This window comes from Bidens hawaiensis, unplaced genomic scaffold (genome assembly GCF_021521415.1).
Source record: "Bidens hawaiensis isolate Kalapana, Puna unplaced genomic scaffold, B.hawaiensis_p1.1 tig00010796_1, whole genome shotgun sequence".
Taxonomy (NCBI): domain Eukaryota; kingdom Viridiplantae; phylum Streptophyta; class Magnoliopsida; order Asterales; family Asteraceae; genus Bidens; species Bidens hawaiensis.
Window position 1 is genome coordinate 675,842 of NW_027491829.1, and position 25,428 is coordinate 701,269.

General features: G+C 33.6%; 2 protein-coding genes across 2 annotated transcripts; both read right to left on the reverse strand.

Moving 5' to 3' along the window:
• Positions 1-14,849: 14,849 nt before the first annotated feature.
• On the reverse strand, positions 14,850-17,689 carry LOC143536395 (laccase-3-like). Its single transcript, XM_077030398.1, has 6 exons — positions 17,530-17,689; positions 17,008-17,159; positions 16,675-16,919; positions 16,457-16,585; positions 15,169-16,095; positions 14,850-14,986 (listed from the first exon to the last, which is right to left on the reverse strand). Exons 1-6 carry the CDS (start codon positions 17,629-17,631, stop codon positions 14,856-14,858), a joined length of 1,686 nt encoding a protein of 561 aa, XP_076886513.1. The 5' UTR covers positions 17,632-17,689; the 3' UTR covers positions 14,850-14,855.
• Positions 17,690-22,889: 5,200 nt separating this feature from the next.
• Positions 22,890-25,279, reverse strand: LOC143536396 (GDSL esterase/lipase At2g31550-like). The gene is made up of 3 exons (XM_077030399.1): positions 24,615-25,279; positions 23,626-23,875; positions 22,890-23,146 (listed from the first exon to the last, which is right to left on the reverse strand). Exons 1-3 carry the CDS (start codon positions 25,236-25,238, stop codon positions 22,938-22,940), a joined length of 1,083 nt encoding a protein of 360 aa, XP_076886514.1. The 5' UTR covers positions 25,239-25,279; the 3' UTR covers positions 22,890-22,937.
• Positions 25,280-25,428: the final 149 nt, after the last annotated feature.

Sequence of the window (25,428 nt, forward strand, 5' to 3'; positions counted from 1 at the left end):
GGGAATGACTCCGACTACAACAAATGGAAGTCATTACGCACACAGATAACCGAACCGAATTCACAGCTGTTCACACCCGCGTACAAAACAACAGAAAAGCGGTATGGGCGATGCCGATGTGTTGGAGGCATGCTTAAAACAATAAAAAGCCCTTTATAATAAAGATTTTAGCATGTTGGATGTTTGGAGACAATGCATAAGCTCGCCAAAGTGGCATACGGTCCCGACATCATCACCACTGCGACCGTCCAAACGGTCAAAGACAACGTTTACTTCGGCCGATCAATCGCCGTCGCAGCCCATGTCCGATGGTCGTTGTCAAATTAATCTAAACGAGTTGGATCCGGAATTAATTTTTGACGAACCGGATGAGTTGCCACGGCCGTTAGAAAGAGATAAAGCCAAGGCGGCGGCTAGAGGTGGAGGATCATCGTCCAGAACCACATCCTCTAAGAGTTCCGACATGAGCTCGCATCTTGAAAACTTGGAGCGGAGGCTAGCCGAGATTACCAACATTAAAAAACAAAGACAGGAGGGCCTCATGAAGGTGCACGAATAAAGAAAGACGATGCTTGCGGAATACAAAGCGATCCACAAGGAGCGAACGAAACAAAAGGAACTCGAGCTCATCATAAAAGATCTATCACATCTAGATCCTATGTCGCGGGCGGTGATGGAAAAAAGAAGAGCAAAGATATTGGCCAAATATGCAAATGAGGACGAGGATGACGACGACGAGCATTGGTTATATTTTTATTTGTAGGATTTTTATTTTTATTTATAGGGTTTTTATTTTTATTTGTATTGGTTTTTTTATTTATATGTTTTTTATTTTATTTGTATTGGTTTTTTTGTTTTATAAAAAAAATAAAATAAAAAAGGTTGGGCTTCGAAGCCCCCTCACCATAGAGAGGCATTATGCCCTGGGGCTTCGATGCCCCCAGTGTCTACGTGGCACTGACGTGGTACTGTGGAGGGGCTTCGAAGCCCCCCACCATAACACGCAGCCTAATGGTCCAAGCTGCCTCCTTTTTTGCTTATGGGTTAGATACTCGTAATCTGACAGCCTCCTCACACTATTGTAGATCAAGTCCTAGATCGAAATTACTTCCAACAGTAGACCACCATTCCAACTAATCCATAAGGGTCTATTTTTAATAATGGCAAATTGAAAATAAATAATCTCACCTTTTGTGTATTGGCCAATAATAATCCCATCTTTAAAAATCACTGCCAATGGTCCCACCTTTGAACTATTTTTCTCACAATGGTCATTCGTTAAAAAATACTTAACGTCGTTAAGTTTTTTCCTGGTTTCAAATCAATGTTTTAGGGCTTTTGATCGGAAGAAGGATATGAGTCGAAAGATGTAAAACTTATCTCAAAATGGTGATCTAAACGACGAAACAATGTTTCTATTCGGGTGCTTGAATTTCCAAATAACAAAAATCGAGTCATTTGAATCACCGTTTCGAGATAAGTTTTACATCAGTCGAATCATATCGTTCTTCCGATCAAAAGCCCTAAAACATCGGTTTGAAACTAGGGAAAAAACATAACGAGGTTAAATATTTTTTAACGGAGGACCATTGAGATAAAAATAGTTGAAAGGTGGGACCGTTGCTAGTGATTTTTAAAAGTGGGATTATTATTAGCCAATACACAAAAGGTGGGATTATTCATCTCCAATTTTCCTTTAATAAAAGAAAATTACATTATTTAAAAAAAAATGTTTTAGAAAGATAAACCAAACGATTGACGTTCTATAGAACTCGCGACAATATTGATGTTTAAATCTTGCATTGAGGTGAACTAATACTATGTGTTGCGGTTTCATGTTAAAGAGCATGCCCATGTGCCATGTCGTCATGTAAGCAATGAGGCCTTTAACTACCAACCACTAACTTTGGTGCAGCAGTTTTGACAAACAATTAAATTAAAGAAAAAACACTAAGAAATAAAAAAGTGTGATTAGTTATTGGGGATGACCCCACCTCTCACGCCCTACTTTCCCGTTAAACCCTTGGTGTAGTGGGGTGGCGCCCCTCAATGGCGCCTGCATTTCCGTTTTAGCACCCAAAGTTGATGACATGGACACCTTTGACGCCCCCATTGCAACCGCTATAAGACCATTCGCTATGGGCGGTGTAGGAGGGAACATCGTCGAGGGGTGTTAAAGAGCGGGGGGGGGGGGGGGGGGGGGGGAGTGTGGTGAAGACGGGCGGTGAAGGGGGAAAGTGGTGGGGCCATCTCTCTCACTCTCTCATACATACATTCAACATGGTAAAGAGGCACTAAATTAAAGCGGTGCGTTATGGAGAGAGGTTTTAAAGCCATGCTTCCTACGTGATGATGATGTGGAAAGGCGTTAAAGCCCCCTCCATAATGACCAGTTTGAGGTAGAGGTGTACAAACCGGTTTAAAACTCAAACCAGTTTGGGTTAAACCGGGTTCGGTTTGGTCAACAAAAGTAAAAACCGGTTTATGATTGGTTTCGATTCGGGTTGAAATCGGTTTCTTACAATGTTACGATCGGTTTCGGTTTGGGTTTTGACCGGTTTTGGCCGTCGGTTAACCGGTTTGGAACCGGTTTTGATGGAGAAAATTACAAACCGGTTCCAAACCTATGGTTTCAATTGATTCCAAACCGGTTTCTATATAATCGGTTTCAAACCGGTTCATTTTTTGTTCAGTTTTCAGATCGGTTCGGTTAACCGGCTTATTTGCCGCCTCTAGTATGAGGAGCCTGATAAGATCTTATTATCTTACAAGGACTCTTGTGAATATTTACTTGACAAGTTTACAACAATGGAATAGAGATTACATTTGTGCCCTTAAAAGTAAAAGATGCCCTGCAACCAATCAATAAATTCGTGTTAATGACCATAACATACGATACGAACAATAAGTGAGTCGAAGAATATTAAATTATAATTGAAATGATTTTAATAAAATGGAGCATAGGTTGGTAAGCATTGATGAATTTGACATCATGGTCAATGAATTCCTTTTCAGGCTTTGTTTTAAATATACCGACTGTCAATATGAAGGCATTTAGTAGCACTGCAATTCTCACTTTACCTTTTTTACTTTTTGTGAAAAATAATCATATTATATTCAGTTTTAAAACTTTATGATAAATGTGATATCGTTAAATATCATGGAATTACGTTAGTAATTGGTTTTAAATCAGATTGGTTTGTGGTTTGTGATTTGCTTATTTTGAAATACAAGAAGTGAAGTCATGATCATCTTCCCAAACAATTCGGGTTGTGTTTTAAAAATGATAGGGCATCAAATCATTAGCTTTCCTATGGATAAAAAACCCGTTTTGACTTTCAAAAACCGTGTATGGAAAATTTTGTATAATTGTATATGTTTTTAAATTTTGTTTTGTTTTTTTTCTTATTTGGCTTTTGACGCATTGCTAGTTTGTTTTAGTAAATTTGCCGCTTCAAGAAAAAAATATATCATAACGGCTATATATATGATATTTCCATAGTTTAAAAAAAGGTTTTCTATATGTCAAAAGTTTTTAAAATATTATGTAATTTTGATATTTTATTTTGCTTTTATATTTTAAAGTCGAGCGGTTTTTGTAAGTTTGAGCGGTTTAATGAATGGTAAACATGAAAGTTTATATTGTAGGGAAAATATTTATTGGGAGAAATCTGCAAACTAAAATAAAAATATATATGCATTTTGTGTAGAAAAGAATACAAATATTCTATGATTTGGTTGGCGAGTAATGATGTAGTCTTCCATAACACACCCTTGTCAATGTCCAAGATGGTGTTTGAAATCAAATCGGCTTTTTTCTTATGGGTCAAACAAAGGAGCAAAATGATTAGTCTTGACTGGGAGAAGTGATGTCATTTTAATTTCGTTAATTTCCTGTTATAATCTTTGTTGTTTAGCTTTTTCGTTTTTTCATTTTTCGAGCTACTTGCCTCTTGTAAGTGATTACACTTTTTTTTTTAATATAGTTGGCTTAAAAAAAAAAGATAATGAACACCTTAACACAACAGATGTTTTCAATTATCGAAAATGGGTCATTGCGAATCATCAGGACCCCCCCCCACCCATTCGTTAAGGCCTAATGCAACTAGTACAAATTAATCAACCCGCTTTTAGCGAACCATACAAAATGAACGTAAAAATGCTTAAACCCAACGATGATTATCTCCTCCTTTGTTGATCAACCGATCTTTAAGACATGAACAATCCCTTAAACTGTTCGGATACATGTTTAGTAACTTAATTATATAGTTTTTAAATCATTAAATATTTCGTCTTTTTTTTCTTTTTTGTGAAACTATTTTATATGTATTAATGTATTATGTCTTCACACATCTCAAATGGTAGACCTTTTCATCATCCTTAATAGTTGCACACTTGCACTACTTAGATCCATCACTTTAAATTCTGAAATACAAGAGTTTTGGCGTTTTGCTATTAGAAACTAATTATTTATTCATATAAAACAAAGTAAAACTAAAATATAAAATAATATATATTTTTCAACAGGTAATTAAAAGTTTAATATAATATATGCTAATAGAATATTACCTTTTTCACCTCACTCAGATTTGTATCTATAATATATATAAATGAAGACCTTAAAATCCTATGTGTCATGATGTGGTCACTCCCTCCTTTTATGGAAGCCACCATATTGCTTGATTTTAAATAGAGGCCTCTCATTGATTTAACCCAAATTCATGGGTATGGGTTTTACAAAAACTAGATGGCTCTTAAACGGGTTGTAACATCTCATTAAATTAAAAATTAATCTTACCAATTATTTGATATGAAAATCTTATAAAATAGAGATATACTAAAATTTAATATCCAATTGAAAAAGAAAAAGATATTATTTATAATTAATAAGCAATTTTATAGTAAAAAACATAAGCGGCTCGTGGGTCACCAAATCCAGACAACTTTTAAATGGGTTATAACATATCATTTAGAGTAAAGTGCCAATATCATCTTTGGGGTTTGGTCAAATATGCGATTTTCGTCCAACTAGTTTATTTTTTGCAATAGAACCATTGAGGTTTCCAAAATATTGCCAATATCGTCCATTTTGCTAACTTCGTTAGTTTTTTCAAGTTAAGTCAAGGGTAGATGAATTATTTGTGAAACTTAAATTATTTGTAATAATTACAAGCTCTAGATCCACCTCAGTCTTGTTTCGAAAGAACATGGATGACTGTATGTTTTGGTGGTTGTGGTTCTTGCAGATGAATTAGGCTTTTAAGGGTTTGGGAAATTGGTTAAAATTTATTAAAATAATAAAGAAACAGAAAAACGGATCTACCTTGACTTAACTTGAAAAAACTAATGAAGTTAGCAAAAGGGACGATATTGGCAGTATTATGGAAACCTCAATGGTTCTATTGCAAAAAATAAATTATTTGGACGAAAATCGCATATTTGACCGAACCTCACGGACGATATTGGCACTTTACTCTATTTATTTATGAAACCATTTCATCATCAAACCCTAAGTATATTATTAACCTTCTTACAATAAAGAAACTAAAATCCAAAAAATAAATATTAAAAAACAAAAAATGTAAAACAACCATTCTCTCAAGCCATCAGATTGCTTTATTTGTAAATGAATGTTTCTCACGCATTTGACCCGAATTCACTGGTAAAGGTCTCACCAAACTCAGATAGCTCTTAAACGGGTTATAACATCTCATTATATTAAAAATTAATCTCATCAAATATTTGATATGAAAATCCTATAAAATAGGGATATACTAAAAATTAATATCCTATTTTATTTAAAAAAAGATATTATTTATAATTAAGAAACAATTTTATAATAAAGAAAATAAACGGGTAATGGTATCACCAAACCCAGATGACTTTTAAATAATTATAACATATCATTTATTTGTGAAACCATTTTATCATCAAACATCAAGTATATTAATTATTAACTTTCTTACAATAAATAAAATTAGAATCCAAGTGTGTGTGTGTATTAAAAACGAATAATGTAAAATAACCCCCGTAATACGGGGGCTAAAATCTAGTAAAATTATAAATGAATATAAACTTATGATATATAAAATTTTCAAAACTCGTGTCTCTTAGCACATTCACATAGTTTATGAAACCCTTACCAGTTTACCATAGTCATGTTAAACGCGATTATTAAACGGGTTGGAGTGTTTGTAGGTTGAGGGTTAGACTTAAGAAGAGGAATATTATACGCATACTCGACATCAAGTTTTTTCAAATTTTATCGCGCTCTTCATAGCACGAGATGCGGGGTTACTAGCTAGCTTTTGAACACGTGCATCACACGCGATTTGAAAATGATAAAAATAAATAAAGTCCGTTTTTAAAAGAAATGAACCAAATTATGATACAAACAATAAGTAGTCCAGAATATTAAATTTACAAATTTGAGAAAATTGTTTTGACCAATGACCGATAAATAGTTATAATGAATGAGATGAAAGATTAGAAAATTAAAAGTGAAATTATAACTCATTTGGTAAAATAGTTTTGACACATGACCCACGAATAGTTAGGATGAATAAGATGAGAGATTAGAGAACTGAAGGAAAATTATAATTCATTTACCAAAACGATTTTGACTCATGAATAGCTATGATAAATAAGAAAGAGAGATTAAAAACATATTGTCCAAGAATAAATGTGAGATTAACATATCACCCTTATTATTACCTTTATTAGTATAGTTAGATTTGGTTAGATGGGTCGCTATGGGGCGGTAAAGGGGGCTTGGCTGGGGCGCCTTTAGGCTTGAACACCGCCGGGGGGCGTTCTATGGGCGACCTCATTTTCTCACACACACATACATATATAATGGGACGGTAAATGGGCTTTAAACCACAACGAGACGCTATGAAGAAGAGCTTCGAAGACGTGCTTTCTACGTGACGATAATGTGGAGAGGCTTTAAAGCCCCTCTATAATGAATAGCCTTACATTCCTAATTCCTAAACAATAATATAAAAATACAAATTGGTGACTTTAATGGAATTCAGCGCAGTTATCATTGCTTAAATGAAAAGGCGAGCTTTCAAAGTACGTGCACAAATGTAATGTTCGGGTGTTGAAGGACAAAGCCACGAAGCAAGGATTTGAATTTTTGTGATTACCGATTTTGACCTTTGACTCCTCCAAAAGTCTTGTTATTTTTTTCATTTGAGTAAAATATATATTTAGTATTTTCGTGAAAAGCTACAATATAACTAAAGATAAACCAAATCAAACACTATATTTTGAAGTAGACATCCCACTAGCCCATTGTCAAAATTCTAACATAATTTTCAAGTTGTCTACTTATTTTGTAAGTAGCTTTATAATATGAAGCTGATAGGTATAAGGAAACGCTTAAACCTACGAAGAATTTCCACCGGTTCAGAGGTGAGGGAAAAGCATGTTTCGGTGATGGTTAAAGGGCATCCATGATTCTTCACACCATTTGTGTTGCTTGTTAATGTGAAGCTTCACTCGTTTAGTCCATTTTTTTGTAAACACATTAATTTGTTACGCAACAAGAAAAAAATGGAGATCGAAAAAGTGTTAAATAGACATGATGAAGAGCATAATAAAATGAAAGAGAAGACAAAGGACAGTATGGTGTCTTTGAAGTAGGATTAGATTATCGTGCTAGAGAATGAGGAAAGGATGAGGAAGATAATATGAGAGCTCAAATTTATATTATTTTTAATTTTTAAAGTTAAAGACAAATTACGATAGCCAGTCCGCCTGTAATTAGTTGGAGGCCGGAGAAAAGTTCGTCGTTGATCCATTTGAAAACCGGTTGGCAACGCATAGGAAGAAAGTATTACTCACAAGCATTATACCAACGACTATTCACCGAAATGGTCGAAGCTTCTTAAGGGCAAGGGTGCCCCCAGCATCCTTTGTTTTTGCTCAATAGTGTAAATATATCTGTTTTCGTCCAAAAATTTTTATATGTAGTTTAAAGTTACCTGTTTACGTCTGAAAATTTGAGCTTGCCCCCTCTGTTTAAGAATACTTTCATACGTATTTTTCATTCGCCCCCTCGGCGCTTTCGTCCAAGCTTCGCCACTATTCACTGATGGATTTCCGTCCATGTTGATTTTCACCGATGGAATTTAGGCAAAATAGTCTTTCGATTAAAGTCTAGCTTTTTAGCATTGTATAAGCCTTAAATCACAATTATAGGAGAATATAGGGTGGAATATGTTGGCAAGATTAGATATAGTTAAGATAATCAGATAAAATTAAACTTAATCACACGAATTATTATATTTATATTCAACAAACCAAATTTAGAATGTAAAAATAAGAAAGTAACAAAAAGTTTATATGAAAAACAAAACAACAACAACAATCATACCCAGTAAATCCCACACATAGTAAAACTATTAGTAGGGTCTGGGGGATGGGATGTAAGCAAGCCTTACCTCTATCCTTAAAGAATAGAGAGGCTGCTTCCAAGGGACCCCTGGCTGCAAAGACTTGCAACATAATAGTAAAATAGTAAATAAAGTATAAAATAGACTATTGGTTACAAACGGAAAAAAGAAAAAGAAAAAAAAATGATAAGTAGATAAAATAATTATAATACATGACACTATTAATAATAAAAATAAACAATACAAGTAACATAAATAAATTATACTAAGCTGGTCAGGTCATGATTAAACTCGGTTTTGTATGCAAGCACATCTGTGTACAAAGAATAAGAAAATAAAAGGCATAGAAAATATCACATATCCGAATTCCCAAATAGAAAATAATAATTTTTGGAATATATTGAATTCCAATTTTAAGAATATTTTGTAATTTTAGGACGAAAAATCCTCTAAAAGTAGCTACTTTTCTTTGTAATTATTCGAAGACGAAGTCATGAATTTAAGGTCTCTTTTGTCTTTTGGTCGAATGATTTCATAGTTTGATGTCCTTTTTTGTATTCACAAAATCATTATTTTGTATTTTTTGTTTATATTTAATTTTATGTGGAGACATGTAGTTGATATTTGAGTAGATTTTTGGGGTTTACTTCAAAAAATACAAAGAATATACCCTATAATGTTTGGGCCTCGTATATTTAATATTTAGAATTTAGATAGTGTTAAATAAGGAAAAAGTTATTGTATTTTTTTTGAACGACCAAATTTTTACGCTCCACGATCCCTGACCTCTATTTCTCACCCCAACTACCTTATCACCCTATAAAAAAATGAAAAGACTAATTTTATTTATGCTGTTTTATAGAACAACTATTATAATACTTGAAATACAAGAAATAATATGTATTTTAGCAAGTCAACACCAATAAACTTTCAATAGAAATTCTAACGTTATTTCATGAAAGAAAAAGACTAGTGTAGTGACCCATAGACATAAGCATAACTTATTAAAATCTATATTCAAAACAACAATCTATTTTTACCACATGAACCATCTATATCTTTTTTTTATCGATCCTCTTAACTAACATCACAATTCACAATTAAATCTCACACTTAAGGATCTGAAGCCTCATTACTCTGATGAGGGGAATGCATCTTTTCATCATTAAGAGGACTTCCGGAAAAAAAACCATCCATGTAGTTTTCTTCAGGTACCTAAATGGCTAAAAGAATAACAGATTTTTAATCAATTAACATAATATTATATGGTTTCAAGATCAAATTCAAATATTTCTTAACATGAAAACAGTGAGCACTAATTTGTTTTTATTATTAGGTTTGTTTTTTATAAGTGTTTGCTGTTGTTTATTGTTCATATTTGCTGATTTTTTATTATGGGACGTTATAAGCAGCTGTTATTATTTTGTTGTCATTATTAGGTTTTTTTTTTTTTCATTTGCTATTATAAAACATTACTTATATAGATTGGTGTTATAGCTGATATTGTTTATAATGTTTTTATTTTTTATAGATTGATATTCTTCCCTACATTCTTATGTTAAGATTATTTTGTACAACCCTCCTCGTATTATTGGTAACCAACCATATATGGTTATCTGTCTTATGTTATGTTTTATTTTATAAATAAATTATAGAAATGTGTATTTCCCTTTTACTGATAAAAAAAAGTTCATTATAAAACTTGATGTTCTTGTTAAAATATATTAACACTAGCATTTAATCATTACTTATCTTTTGTAAGCTATACATCTTATTTGAACTTTATAATCTGTCCAACTGGACACCTTATATGTGTGTAAAATAAACTTCCACACCCTCACCTCGATCACCCCTCCCCCTGGCCCCTACTATATATACTGACCATGGCCTCTTTGATTTCACCACCCATCATTATGAACAACACCACTATCACTTTATGCCTTAACACTCTCTAAACTTATACATACATATACTTACACATCTGAATATATAGTGATAGCTATGATGATGATGATGAGGACTTGCAATGCATTTTTTTCTCTTTAAAAGGACAAATCCAATCCAGTATGAAAGAATCTGTAAAGCTCAGGAGGGATAGCGCCGTACAAAATACATATATATCGTGTTTATGTGGCGCTATCTATCCTGAGCCTCACCGCTTCTTCTTGCTACATTCACAATAACTTACAAAACACACATGTCTTCAAGATCTTGATGGTATGATTTCTTTTTCCCTCTTTGTTCTTCCTCATCACCCACCCACCCATCACAATTCACACACATGTATAACACATATATACACAAATACATACATGCATACATATACATATATGGATATACGCACAACTAACAAGTGCATTCACACATGCTAGTTTTTTCAAATAAAAACAATAAAAAATTGAAATTTCATTAAAAATAATTAAGATCGTCTAATTTGTTAAACTATTTAGTATTTTATATGTTATCCAAACACATATTTTGTTTTCTTTATATCAAACATGACCAAAAGCATGAAAATTTAGACTTTCTAAAAAATTTTAAGCATTTCTTAATATTTTTAATATTTGTTTATATCAAACATGAATGTGGTTTTTAAAAGATTGGGTTTTGCAATTCAAAAAGGAGAGCGACGCAACTTGTTGCCAGTTTGCCTTCTGTTTCGATGTAACCACTTCATTGCTTAATGATAATACGGAATTACATTTCAATTTAAAAAAAATAATAAATAAATATAAAATTTGCAGAACAGAATGAGTAACCAAACATGTTTTTATCTTTTATTCTTTTACAAAAAATTTAAGATTGCATTTATCATTGATCAGTTATTTTCTAAAATATTTAATATTAATAATTAATAAAATAATATGAGAGAGTCTGAAATATGACTCATGTGTAAGCAGGATAATTAGCAACAGTCGTCCATTAATGCTATCTGAGATATCAGGTCTCTGCTAAATAAAACTAGGTCTGCATTTCTGCGTTATTTTGATGCAGTATATATTAAATACTGATTTTTAAGATTATATTATTAATTTAAAATAAATTCATGAAACAACTTTTTTTTATAAGATAAAATGTTTGTGATTTTAAATTTAAACTAGATTTATATTTCTTACATAATATTTGGTTTTATAATTAAGTTATAGTTTAATGTTATATTCAACAATGCTATTTTTATTGCTATATACATTAATATTATAACAGATTTATAATAATAGACGAACTTTCACATTATAATCAACTTTTTTTTAACAGCTAAATATTTCCATTATCTCTCAACTACACAACTTTTTTAAACATAAATACGGAATCGAACTAAAAGCTGTACTTTTTAAAAATGATATGGGAATCGAATAATACATTGTACTATATTTTAAATGTAACGCAAACAATTATATAACCCTTATATCAGATTCTTTCGGATTCATTTCATGTGTTAAACACTCCTTTAAAATATATCACCAAGTTCTATGGTTTTTCTCTTTCTTTAACGATCAACGAATAACGTCCAGCTATTCGGGGTAGAAGTACACCATCTCACGTTCCGGACAACACCGGTCACCCAAAGACCCACCGAGGTAAAATTCGGTTCCAACATAATATTTTACTTTTCCTCCAATGTTAGTTGAGCTAAAGCTTATTAACTATAAAAAATGCTAGTATTTTAGTTTATAGAAAACGTAGCAAGCATGCATTTTTATAAGTTATTGACTTGTTGGCGTATTAATTTTTGTTACAATATTACTTTTGTTTTCGATGGCGTTCTCTAACGTAAAATGGATGTTGACTTGTTTCCCCACTTCGTTTAAGTCACGTCTCCTTCATTATTATATTTGACTCTTCAATGCATCTTACTTTTAGATTTTCGATTTTTTAAATAACTATCGCTACTTTTAAACTAATATTATATCTAGCTATATAAGATCTCATTTTGATGAATGTAAACTTATTTATTATTACTTATTATTATTAATACTATTGATGGTACTACTATCACCACTAGCAATGTTTAATTATTATTATTATTATTATTATTATTATTATTATTATTATCTTCACAAGATATAGATACCGTCACTACTTCTTGCCCCACTGGTTTCACCGGCACACCAAGAAATCATAATAATGCAACCAACATCCAAAAACCATAAATCCGAACTTTTAATAGAAACCCTTACCAGGACTTGCTAACCAAATAAAACAGAAGAAACCCATATCTCAAATCAAGCCCTTGAAGAAATGATATTAAAACCCTTTGAAAAAAATAAAAGAAAATAGATCGATATTGATAGTGATGACAGGAGTGTTGTCGCCTGTTGATGACATCGGACGCCAATATTCATCATATTGAATAGTAGTTTAATTTTGACTAAATAATTCATAAAAAAGGCCATCTCATTTGCCACTTTTGTATTAAAGAGTTTTTGGCTTAGCGGTACCAATATGTTAGATAATTTTGTGTATTTTCAACTTTCACATGGTAGGAAAAAAAACATGTAACCTTGCAGAGGTAAAGTTATAAATGTGCGACTTGTCATTCTAAAAGACCCTGTCACTTGGCAAGATGAGTTAATCAATAGTTACTTTGGGATCGGGATTTTATAATCTTTATTTCAAAGGCTTATTTTTTAAACTAGCCTTAACTTAATTTTAATGGAGAACATACATTTCGTTCAAGACAAAAATAAAAACTGGAGCTCACTTAATAAACGAGTATGAGTCCGAGTTTACATGTCGAGTTTGATTAGATTTGTTACTCAAGATACTAAATATGTCTATTATTTATAAAAGCATAATTATTTTTATCTAATACAATCAATATATAATTAAGTAATACACACACTGGTGACAAAAAATATCTAGATAGTATATAACATAATTACAAATATATAGAAAAATAACTATATGCGTATGTTCAATATAATTTACATATACCATATGAGCGTATCCTACTTTTACATCAAGCAAGCTAGAGCTTAGACATGTTTGAATTCAGCTCGACTCTTTAATTCTTTATAATCATATTCACATGTCAGATACGTATGATTAGTTACATTATGTGATGATAAATAAAAACGATGGCGAATCAAGATATTTTTTCATATAATTTATTATTTTCTTTTAATCATGTGTTGACTTCTTTATCACACATGATAGTTTATTAATTTATTTTCGTTATTGCCCACTACTTAAGAGAGGTTTAAGGCATTAAGCAAGTCAAACTAAATGCATGATCATCGGTTTGAGATCAGTGTTTTAAAAATCGGTTTAAACCGGTCGGTTGAACCGGTTAAACCGAATTTCGTATAGAAGGCCGGTATTTTGAGTCTGGTATTTTTGGCCAGTTTGCTAAAACATCGTACCGACGGGTTTTTCTAAAATACCGGTTTTTACCAGCAAACCGGTTTTATGTCCAAAAATTTTTTTGATATTTGCGACTCATATTTTATCAAAATTACTTTTAACTCAACAATTTATATTCAAACGTGTAAACTTTAGAACTGTTTTTTTTTAAATTGAGTGCTTTTATATTATTTTTTCAATATAGATTAACTTTTTGATTATTTTTTGTTATGAAACATTTACTTTTTGGGTTACTTTCGGAGTTAAAGTTGTATTTATAGAAATTATAAGGTAAACTATTCAACCGGTTGAACCTCTCGGTATAACCCGGTTCAACCGGTTGTACCATTTTTTAGCCCAATCCGGTACGACTAAAAAACCGGTTTTTAAAACATTGTTTGAGATAGTAAAACAAGGTGGTTGAATAACCATCAAAACATTCGTGCTTGTGTTGTGTAATCCTAGTCAAACAAGCGCCCTACACATTGATTTTTCCGAACTCACATTGTCACATTGTCCTAAATAAATTATAAGAAAAATAAATTGCAATTCTTTTGTTAGTGTTACCAAGCCAGGCCTGTACAGCTAGTGAATGGGCCGCTGCAGATGGGCCTAGGTATACTGATGGGCCACTGTTGTGTGTGACTTCATTTCAGTCGTCACGATTAGAGGTGTACAAAAAAATCAGTTTGGGACCGGTTTTATGTAAACTGAACCGAACCGATTTGACAATAAAACTTGTTTCACCCAAACCGACACAAACCGCCAGTTCCAGGACTGGTTCCCTTAAGATCTACCAAATCGGTTTTAAACCGAACTGGTTTGAGAAAAACCGGTTAAACCGGACCAAAGCGACCTGGACCAGGCCGACCTATCTTGCTTCTAAACCGGTTTATAAACCAAACCTATTCTTAAATTAAAATGATCAAAGGAACTATTATTAAGTATACCAACAACAACCTATAACATGGAACAACTATTAAAACAAGTATACGTGACACAATGAGCATAACTTGTACACAATACAAACTTCGGAAAGAAACCAACAAGCCTCTTAATGATTAAACTTTTGTTACTTTGAAAATGGATCGAATCAACAATCTTGATCGATCAACAACGAGGCAGATCCGAAGGAGGTGGCAAAAGTTTCTGCGACAGTCCAACTCCGTCTTCAACAATAAACGCCATTGCGAAACCCCAAGCCAGATGAGTATCAATGTGACAATGCATCAACCATACACCTGTTGCACTTCAAATCACTCAACAATGCCGATTTTTATGAAACTTGGATTACAAGAGAACTGTTGTTTGATCAGCTTTTCTTAAGGGCATTCAACGAATCGAATTTCGAGTTATTTGAGTTAATTTTATCGAGTTTATTAATTTTTTAGTAAATGAAAAAAGAAAAAGAAACTAAACTTACCAGGATTATCAGCAACGAAGCGAATGGCAGCCCACCCACCAACCGGGACATCAATTGTGTTCCTTTGTGGCGGATCGATTAGATTAAATCTAGCAGGATCACTTGAAGGATTAAAGTTACCAAAACCTTGTCCCACAACATAAAAATGGTACCCATGTAGATGAACAGGATGGTCTTCGGTTGTGAAGATATTTGTATCTTGTAACACTATTTGAACATTAGAACCAAACTTCAAATTGTAAAGTTTTGTTCCCCTAATGGGCTGCCAAAGTCCCCGTGGGACACTACCCGTGTAATCGAATTTAACCGGTGGTGTTGGTGGAAAATCGGTTGTATAAATATTAGGAATCTTGTTCGTGTACGCTTGAAGTAATGAAACTCGACTAGGAAGCACGAACGAGACGTTGTTCATGCTAGCACCGAACCGTGTGTTATTCGGTCCTTGACATCTTGGGCCTGGTGAACAGTTGAAAAAACCGAAACCAATGGCGAAAAATAGACTTTGGTCAAATTTTGTTGGGACGTTGACTTTTTCGGGACTCTTGAGTTGGTTTGAGAAGGCGGTGACGGTATTGGTGTCGTTATAGGCAGGGAGTGGTGGTAGGATTGGCCTTGAAGTGGCGGATTTGTACTCAAGGATGGCGGTGGCGGTTGTGTTGTCAAAAGGGGCATTTCTAGCACTAGCGTAGGCTCGGGCTGCCATGTAGTATCGGCCTGGTTTTTGATTGGCGGTTAGGAGGACGTCGGTGGTTTGTCCGGGTCCCACCATGATGACATCGGTGGCGAATGGTTTAGTGTAGACCGCATCAGTGGCGACCACAGTTAGTTTGTGGTTTGCAACGGTGAAGAAAAGTTGTTGATTGAGTGCAGCGTTGATGACTCGTAGTAAAACGGTGTCACCAGGGTTCACTGTATATCTTACGGTACCTACATTGTTACATACATAATACGCACATGATGATTATGGGTGACATTTTTGACCAGTTTACTAATTTAAATACGTTTATAGTTACTTAATAAGATTGTTATTGAATTAATATATTATTATTAATTATTATTTTAAAAAATGTTAATCAAAGTTTTAAATAGAAAGTGTCTTGAATTAGCATATTTGTTTTAATTTGTTATAACCCGCTAACCAACTAGATTGTTTGGTTAAAAAATACGGTTTAACTCGTTAACCAACCTGTTCATTTGATCATCTCTGGCAGGAGAGTCTTAGACTAAACGTCTAAACCTCCAAACCCCCCAACCACTTATTTTTTAATCTAGGTTAGTGCTAACAAACCTTGTTGTGAACATTTGAATAGATCACCGGGTTGACCGTTGATGGTGAGTGCATCGGAAATGTTAGGAGCCGCACCACTAAATAACGCTTGTTGCATGACACTAACAATGTCCCGTGTCCACCATTCGCCTGCGACGAGCATCAAGTGATTAATAGTATTTAACGAAAATCTAAATGGTATATAAAGTTTTCGACATGTAATAACTTTATAAATGTACCTAAAACAATAGGGAGTTCTAGTTTTGGTTTAGGAAAAGGGTATGAAAAACCCAACTTTGGATGAATTATGAGGGCACCATAGACGGTGGCTCGTAGCCATCGGCTATGGGCATGCCACCACAATGTGCCCTCTTGATCTTGGATGATGAACCGGTATGTGTACGAGTTGCCCGACCTGATTGGGCACTGAGTCACGAACTCTGGCCCATCGGCCCATGGGTTTTGCATTTGTCGAAGCCCATGCCTAGTACATAATGCACCAAGAATATATTAGCAGTTTATAACTTCATATTGCTATGGAAGAAATAAAAGTTTAATGACAAGCAAAACACCAATGGATTGTGACATTGTAGCGAGCTTTGTTTGTGACTTTGACCGTAACGGCATCTCCGTTACGCACTTCCACTATTGGACCGGGAAACTGTCCATTGACGGTAAGTATTTGATGGGATTTGCATAACCGTGTCACCGTTTGTTCTTGAACCTTTTATTAGTAAAAAAATGTTAGCAAGAACAAAAAATGAGGACAAAAAATGAGGACAAAAAAACAATGTTATCGTTTACAATCGTTCATACAAAGTCTACTACTGTTTATTATATAAGCGCGTATTTCTTATAATGGAAAACTGATTACCAAAAATAAAAACATGCATATTTAATAAACTACAGTAGTGGCGAATCTAAAGCAGTGTAACAAGAAAGCCACGGTATGTATATTTTACATTTATTTTAACTACTTATCGATGATAATTTAAAAGGCCAAACTTTCTAAAACGACGACTTTAAATAACCCTGTAAATAGATAATTTATCAGTTAGAAGGTTAAGGAACATAAACAAGATTTAGAAACATACATTGAACTCATAATAATGAGTTGCTTCATTTGCTTTGGTCATGGAAACAAGTGTTAAGAGAATGGCAAGTAAACCAACAATGAAGACAAGGTTGGACTCCATTATGTTTAGAAGTGTGGCTTTTGTTGCCAGAAGAGGTGGTGTATTTATAGTAAGATTAATGAAGGGTGACTAGGTTATATCACTAATGACTTAATGAGTCAATAGTAAACAAAATACGTTTTGCAACTTGGTCAAACAAACAAGTAAGATTTGGTGCAACCACTAAGTAATCAATTGTTTTATACTTGACATTTAAGTTAATAGCATGGTTACTTTTGAAACTTTCAAACTATTTATTATTTTTTTTTCTGTTGTTGACAAAACTAATATATATTAAGAAATCTCTCTTGTGACTTATGAATGCATATATATCGATATCTTTAGTTTGTTAATATTTCTAGCATATAAGTTCTGTTGAGGTTTCCCTAGAGCTGCCATTTATGGTATGATACCTTAATTAAGAAGAGTTGACTCGACTCAAAACAAAGTTAACCGAATAAGTGTTTGGGTAAAAACATGTGAGGGTCATAAACAGTTCGGAATGTTTATAAACTTGTAAAAGGGGATTCAACTATAGCTGACAATCATGACCGACTGTTCAAAAAATGAGTGTTACTAGACAAAAACGATTTTGCATATGGATTCATTTAGGTTAACTTAAACCAGAGAACGGATCGATTTACTTATACTAAAATTATACATCAAGTCACTCTTGTAAACCTCGTTAGCATAAATGTGTCCAAAAGGGTTAGCACCACCAACGACCATTGTCTGGTTGTTGCATCACAGTCATTGTCGCCTCTAATTAATGTCTTTGCCACCATGACGTCATTACCGGTCTACCACTGTAGCCACCTCCATAGTCTCCACCGCCCCACCTCCACACGTCATTACCGCCCGTCATAAAAGATTTAAAAAATAGCATATTAACATATTTTGTTACTTTTTTTTTAAAACAACTCATTTTAACTTGAGTCCATTTGTTTTGACTTCAAGCAAATTAATAACTTTCTTATGATATGTTGTTTTGCCCTGCAACCCACTTAACTTGCCGTGTTTTGTCCCGCTTAAATACAACCTTCTTAAGACACATCTAAACATATTTACATCACGTTGATAGATTAGTAGGTCGACATGACAACTTTATGACTCATTCATAGTTATAAATAATTAAATATATAGTGATCATATTTGGATTTTAAATTTTGGTATTTTTCAATCATGTCAATTGTGTCATGTTACTTTTTAACCGTGTCTAGTGAGTCATGTTAATAATTGCGTTAAAACGTGTTGTGTCATTATGTTATTGAACAACTTATATTTGATGTGTTAATGTGTTGTGTCTTCTCATTCATGTTAAACGTAATAGTGTTGTGTAATCCGTTGTTAAAGATGTTACTATTAACAAAATGACACATTTTGACAAACATGTCGTGTTCGTCTATTATTACCCGTTTAACACAACACGACATGTTTTATCATTCGTAACTTACACCACAAGGTAACTTTTAAAGCATTAACTACCTTTCTGCCCCTAGAACCAAAGTCTCGTTTTTAGTAGGATTGGTTTTGCTATTCAAAATAGGGTTGCAGCGTAGCATGTTGCCTCGCTTGAGTAGCATTGAAATTTCGTAACCAACAAAAAGAAAGTAACTAATAAAGTAACTTTCGGCCCTAAGAACCAAAGTTCAACTTTTAGTAGGATTGGTTTTGTTATTCAAAAAGAAGGTTGCGGCGTAGCTTATTGCCCGTTTACCTGTCCCTTTATTATAATCGCTTGATTTAGCAATGAAATTTCGTAACCAAAAAAAAAAGTAACTAATAAAGTTACAAGTAGACATTTCCTTTCTTCTTTTTATCGTTTATTTCTCTTACGTGTGACTGGGTTTTCACCGATATATAAATATTTATTTGTGATTGTAAATGTGTGAAGGTTTGAACTTGTAATGTGTACAAGTTGAAGAAGATGCATATAATATTCATTTGCTTTTTTACTTTTTTTCTCTCTTGGTTTAGCCATTGTATATGTTTCCTATATTTGTTTTTAAAGATGTTTTTAAAGATTATAACTAATTACAAATTAATAAGGTTAGTTACACGTGGAATGGGCACCTAATACCAGATTAGTTCTGCTACCTCTTTCTAGAATGTTTGAATAATTTGAAGGGTAACACATAAAAATTGTGAAATAGATTATGCACACAATAGAGACTCATAGCATATTAGCATGGACAGGACCTACTATTGTATAAATTTAAAGAGTAGATATACTGTTCATATATAGATTTAGGGGTGAGAAGGATTTAGGGGTGAATCAATCGGCAAGTGGAGGTGCGGTGTAGGTGGCAACAACGGCGGTAATGGAAACTCATGTACCGGTGGACTATAAATTTTACAGTTTGCTTTTTTTAACGGCAAAGTTACAATCATTCTAACACTCACAAAACTTCTATATAAACTTTCTAATATGCAATTTTTTTATTTGAATATTAACTGAAAATAATATAAGTAGATAGTGTACATCAATTGCATAAATATGTGTTATCGACTATTGTCGAGTAGAAAGGCAAAGAAGGTTCATGTGGTGTGCTTAACAACAATTTGGTGCCTTTGGTATACAAGAAATCGTTGGTCTTCGAGAGAAAATCGCCTAACTTAAGGAGTGTGGTCGTTGAGATCAAGGCTTTAAGCTATTTGTGGGTAAAAAATCGGTCTAAGTGGCCGGATTTAACATGGGATAGGTGGTGTGCGCTTAATGTATGATCATAATTACGGGTGTAATCGGGCGGAACTTGGGGGTATGTAGTTGCAATTTAGTTTTTGTTCGGGTGGTTTTGGTGTTTGCTAGTATCTTGCTAGTGTTTCGAATAAAATTTTGTTGGTCGTTCAAAAAAAAAAAGTATACCTCAATAAATAAAATTAAAAGAGCCACATAATTTCAAAAGTAGGTTAACTTAGGTAAGGGTTGAGCTTGAGCCTTCAATCAAGGCCATAATTAGCAAGCACTAATAAGGCCTAACTAAATTTGTTAAAAAAAAAAAAACCTAAAGAATATGCTCTTAAAAAATGATTAATAGTTAACCAAACAAATTCAACCATGGCAGTTGTGCCTTTGCTTTTGTATTTGTCAACTCAATTACCTAAACAATGAAATTTGAATGGAAGCATCATTAGTTTATACCTATAAAAGTATGAAAACAAATATATGTTACATTATGATACATATGATGAAGACTCGTGTGTTTCGTCCGGTTTTAGAAATAGGGTTCTTCACTCGGCAGATCATTGATGATGAAACTATCAAATTGTTGGATCATTGTTGTGGTAGTTGAGTTGTTTGACATGGTCTAGTGGATAATGATAGTTACCAAATGCCGAGCAAGTACTCGGTCTAACAATTTTGCAACTATGTTGATCATAAAAGAATAGTATTTTGCACTTGACGAAATCATAATATTAAAATAAAATCATAGATTCAGAGGAGTGTATATAACATCTTGAAACAGAAGAGAAAGACCAAATCAAAATAATAATAAAAAATAATCAGAGACTCGGTCATTCTGAGGCTAGTAACCAATATTTGTTTACATGTTTATGAGTTGACTCTTGAGAGTTACGCTTATTACCTTTACTTGTCTATTCTAGTACAATTATCGTCCAAATTGGGCTTTCAAACTAACTAATCTAATAACTTATAACTTATTTATATGATATTGGTGTCCTGGGGTTGGTAGTCCAATATCAGATACACAGTCTGTTAATTATTTAAAGGTCTTTGGTTCGTGTCTCGCTTAGTAAAAGAAAATTTCCGTTTTAAAAAATTATATGATGGCCATCTTTTTAATTTGTCTAAGCTGGCGAATACGGAGGGTCGGTTAACAGGTCAAAACAAGTAAAATATGTGCCATTCTAAAAATAATAGCAATTTAAGTTAGGCTAAGACGGTTTGGAGAAAAATATACTTCAGCTGAACTGAGTTTCTATTTCTTTTTATCTCACAGCTAGTGATGACTAGTGGAGGTGACGGCATGGGTGTTGGCAGTGATGGTAGTGCGGAATTTGTTAATACTAGGGACATATTTCTAGGAATCGTAATTCAATACCATACCATCCATTATTAAGATTAGAACAATAACAAACGAAAATAGTGATCATGTAATGTTTTAGGAGAGCTCGACACCTTAATAAACCCGTGATGGGCTTTGGTTAACCAAAGCCAGCCCAGCCCAGCCCATGCACACAGTTCATACATAAATGTTTAATGACCCAGGGTCGTCTGTAAGAGCACGATGGTCTTCGTGGGCCTCGCACGAGCTATACATGAAATATATTCAAAGAAATTAAAAACTTATGGGCCTCAAACCTCGATGGACTTTGCACGATTGCCTAGCCCGCACATGCTCTAAGACGGCCATGTAATGACCCACATGGATTAAGTAGAATTAAGTAGGGCTGACCGAATCGTTCACCGTTTGAACTGGCTTGAAAATTGCTTGGAATATGCTTGTTTGTTTTTTTGCTTGATTGTAAACGAGCCACTCTGCTCGGTTCGGTTTGCAAACAAACCAAGCAACGAGCAAAGATCTGCTCTGTTTCACCTAAAATATTAATACCTATTGCATGCTTGAATAAAAACTACTAATTTATTTACAAGATATATTATTTACACCATTCAAACTTGTTTTTTATTGAAATTTTTTAGAGTGAAAAAGAAATAAACAGTGCTCGAAAATCGCTTGACGTTCGATTGAAAAATGCTCGATTCGATTTTGGCTCGTTTTGATTTTCGCTAGGTTAGAATTTCAGCCATTTGGTTCGGTTCGGTTGTAAACGAGCTAAGCAACGAGCAAGCCTTCGCTCGGTTCGGCTCGTCGTGAACAACCCTTCAATTAAGGTTCAATAGGATTGCAGATTTGCAGTAGTGACGACAACGACGACAGTGGCGGTTATATGGTGTTAGAAGGGTAGTGGTGGCGGCATCCGCAACGAGGTGGCGGTGACAAACCATTATTTGAATGAAAAACCTTTTAACTTTATTTTTGGAAAATTGTTCCAAAAAAGCAGCTCATCTAAAAAACAGGGTTTTACCGTATTGAGCTTTTGGGTGATGGGTTTTCCCCATAACAGGAAATGGTGGGCTAGCTAGGGCAATCCAACGCTGTTTGCGATATGGGATCGCTTTTGCTGGGTTACCTCGGGAAATTTACGGAAAACAAACATAAACTAAAATTTAAAACATCATTTATTATAAAACCCCATTTTCCAAATAAGAAATGATCATTTCAAATATTCCTGACTTACACATTTGTTACGTATCTAATCATTTCTTAATTGGAAAACAGACTAACTTCACTTCCCTTGCAACCTCAGAAACTACGACCGGATTTCTTCATGTAACCGAGGATTTGTTTCAAAAGGCTTTTGGTAATGTAACGATACGCGGCTTCACTCGGATGAATGCTATCGAAAAACAAGTGGTTTGAGGGGTTTGAACATAGTGGAGTATAAGGGGTACATATTGGTCCTGCTTCCAAAAACCCAGTTCCACAACATCCCACTTTTGTTTGGGTAAATCCTGCAAAAACATTTGGATTATTTTATTATAATTATTTTTGACATGTTAAAGAAGTAAATGCTTCCAAAAACCCAATTCCACAGCATCCCACTGAGTTGTATGTGACAATAACGGTTGAAAAGGTAATTAAATAAATGCTTTAATTGTTATATCTTGTTTTAATGATCATATATTTTAAACATTTTTTTTATTTATTTACATTAAAATGTGGTTGACCATAATAAATTATTTTTAATCATCTGTTTTTTTTTGATAAATGGCATCATAACTGTGATATAATTGGAGAAAAATAATTTATTACCGGTCAATCACAATTTAATGTAAAATAAAAAAAATGCTTAAAGTTATGACCATTAAAACAAGATATAACAATTAAAGCATTTATTTAATTACCTTTTCAACGTTAAATTATTTTGTGTGACTCGATTAATAATAACTTTTTAATTTCACGCGTAAAGAAATTAATGTCAAGATTGTACCATGTTTTCGTGGATTTTGAAGCAGCTCTTTCATGGGACTGTAGACATCGGTGTACATAATCTGGCTTCCTGGAAGAGACGATTGAATTTTAGTTAACAACATCTTGAGCTTATGATTATAAATTCTTGCTTCATAATTTTGTTCCTTCAAGCAGTTTCTTGTGAATCTAGACGCCATTTGAATCGGTAAACACCCCATCGACGGTAACCCTGAAATCACCATTGTCCGAATTCCAAGCTTGTAGAGCTCCTGTTAAAAAAAAACCAACATCATCTTAAGAAAACTGAGTTGTGCCCGTTTGATTGAATATCATATGCATTTATATGGTAATTATAGATACGAAAATAACAAATTGATTATGTATGCAGACTTCTTATATATGTGTAAATGCGTTAGCAAAAAAATGTGGATCGGATGATTATATATGTAATTTTCATCATTCACCCATTTTTGCAACGAAAATTACATATAAGAATTTGAATTAGGCATGCTTCATTTCGTATGATAATTAAAACTTAATGCAAATGCAAATGAAAAAAAAATTGAAAAACAAGTTTGATAGTATGCACAAGTTCTTATCGTTCAAAAAATAAAAAAGTTTGCACAAGTTATTTACGGTCCTCAAAACTCGTCATAATTCTTAAAATATCATATTCCCAATAATATACACACAAAGAAAAAAAACAATACTCATAACAAAACCGTGATGCATAATTAATAAAATACACAATTTATAATTTATAAGACAAAACTTTTGTTATTTGCCGGTTAATATTAAAATTCAGGAATTTAATTTAAAAGAGCCTGTTAAACGAGCTTAACAAGCAAGCCAACAAGCTGAGCTTACCTTGGCTGGAGCTTGTCTCGTTTAAAAACCAAGCAGGGGTCATTTACAAACCTAGCCGATTTTGAGTGAACTTTTTCTTTGAAAGTACAACAATAATGCAAAATGCCAAAAAAATGTAAAGACATAGAGAGAGGTACTTACTTTTGTAAAGTTTTGAACCTTCTTCAAAACAAAATCTTGATACTCTCCGATAGCAAACTCTTCTTTTCTTGTCCGCAAACCATAATAACTAACAGTAAAATCATTAGTCCCGGAATTAAGTGACACCATTGCACCTTCAACTATACTTTTAGCCTCTTTCACTCCCACAACTTTTTTTAACTTTTTAAGATACTCCTTAAAATAACTCAACTGTTTGCTAATCGGAATCACTTGAGACACACCAGCAGTTATGTCATCGTACCCGGATCCAGCCGAAGCAAAGTTGACGCCTGTCCGGATATCGAAACGTGTCAAATTCGGTTTCAAATAGGGTGGGATTGTTTGTTTTATTCCCAACAAAGATACCCAAAAATCCGCCACGAGTTTTCCATTAGAAAACCGGCCTGTGGGGGTTTTTCCTGGGAAGTTCATGCCGTATGGAAGGTGGTCGGCTTTGAATGGGGTGGATATGTAGTTGTTGTTGCCTGAGTCTGCGGTGGAGTCACCAAACACTAGGACGGCTTTGAATAAGTTGGTGAGGTTATGTGTGGGATCCGCGGTGGTGAGTTTGAGAAGAGTGATGAAGATTAAGAGGATGAATGCCATTGATGAGTGATGGATCATTTGGAGGGTTGTTTTACATGTGTGTGTCTATATATATATGTGTGTGTTTATTATTAGGAAAATTGGAAATAAATAAACTCACATTTTGTGTATTGACCGATAATAATAATCTCTCTTTTAAATCACTAGCAACGGTCCCATCTTTCAGCTATTTTTGTCACAATGACCCTCCGTTAAAAAATACTTAATG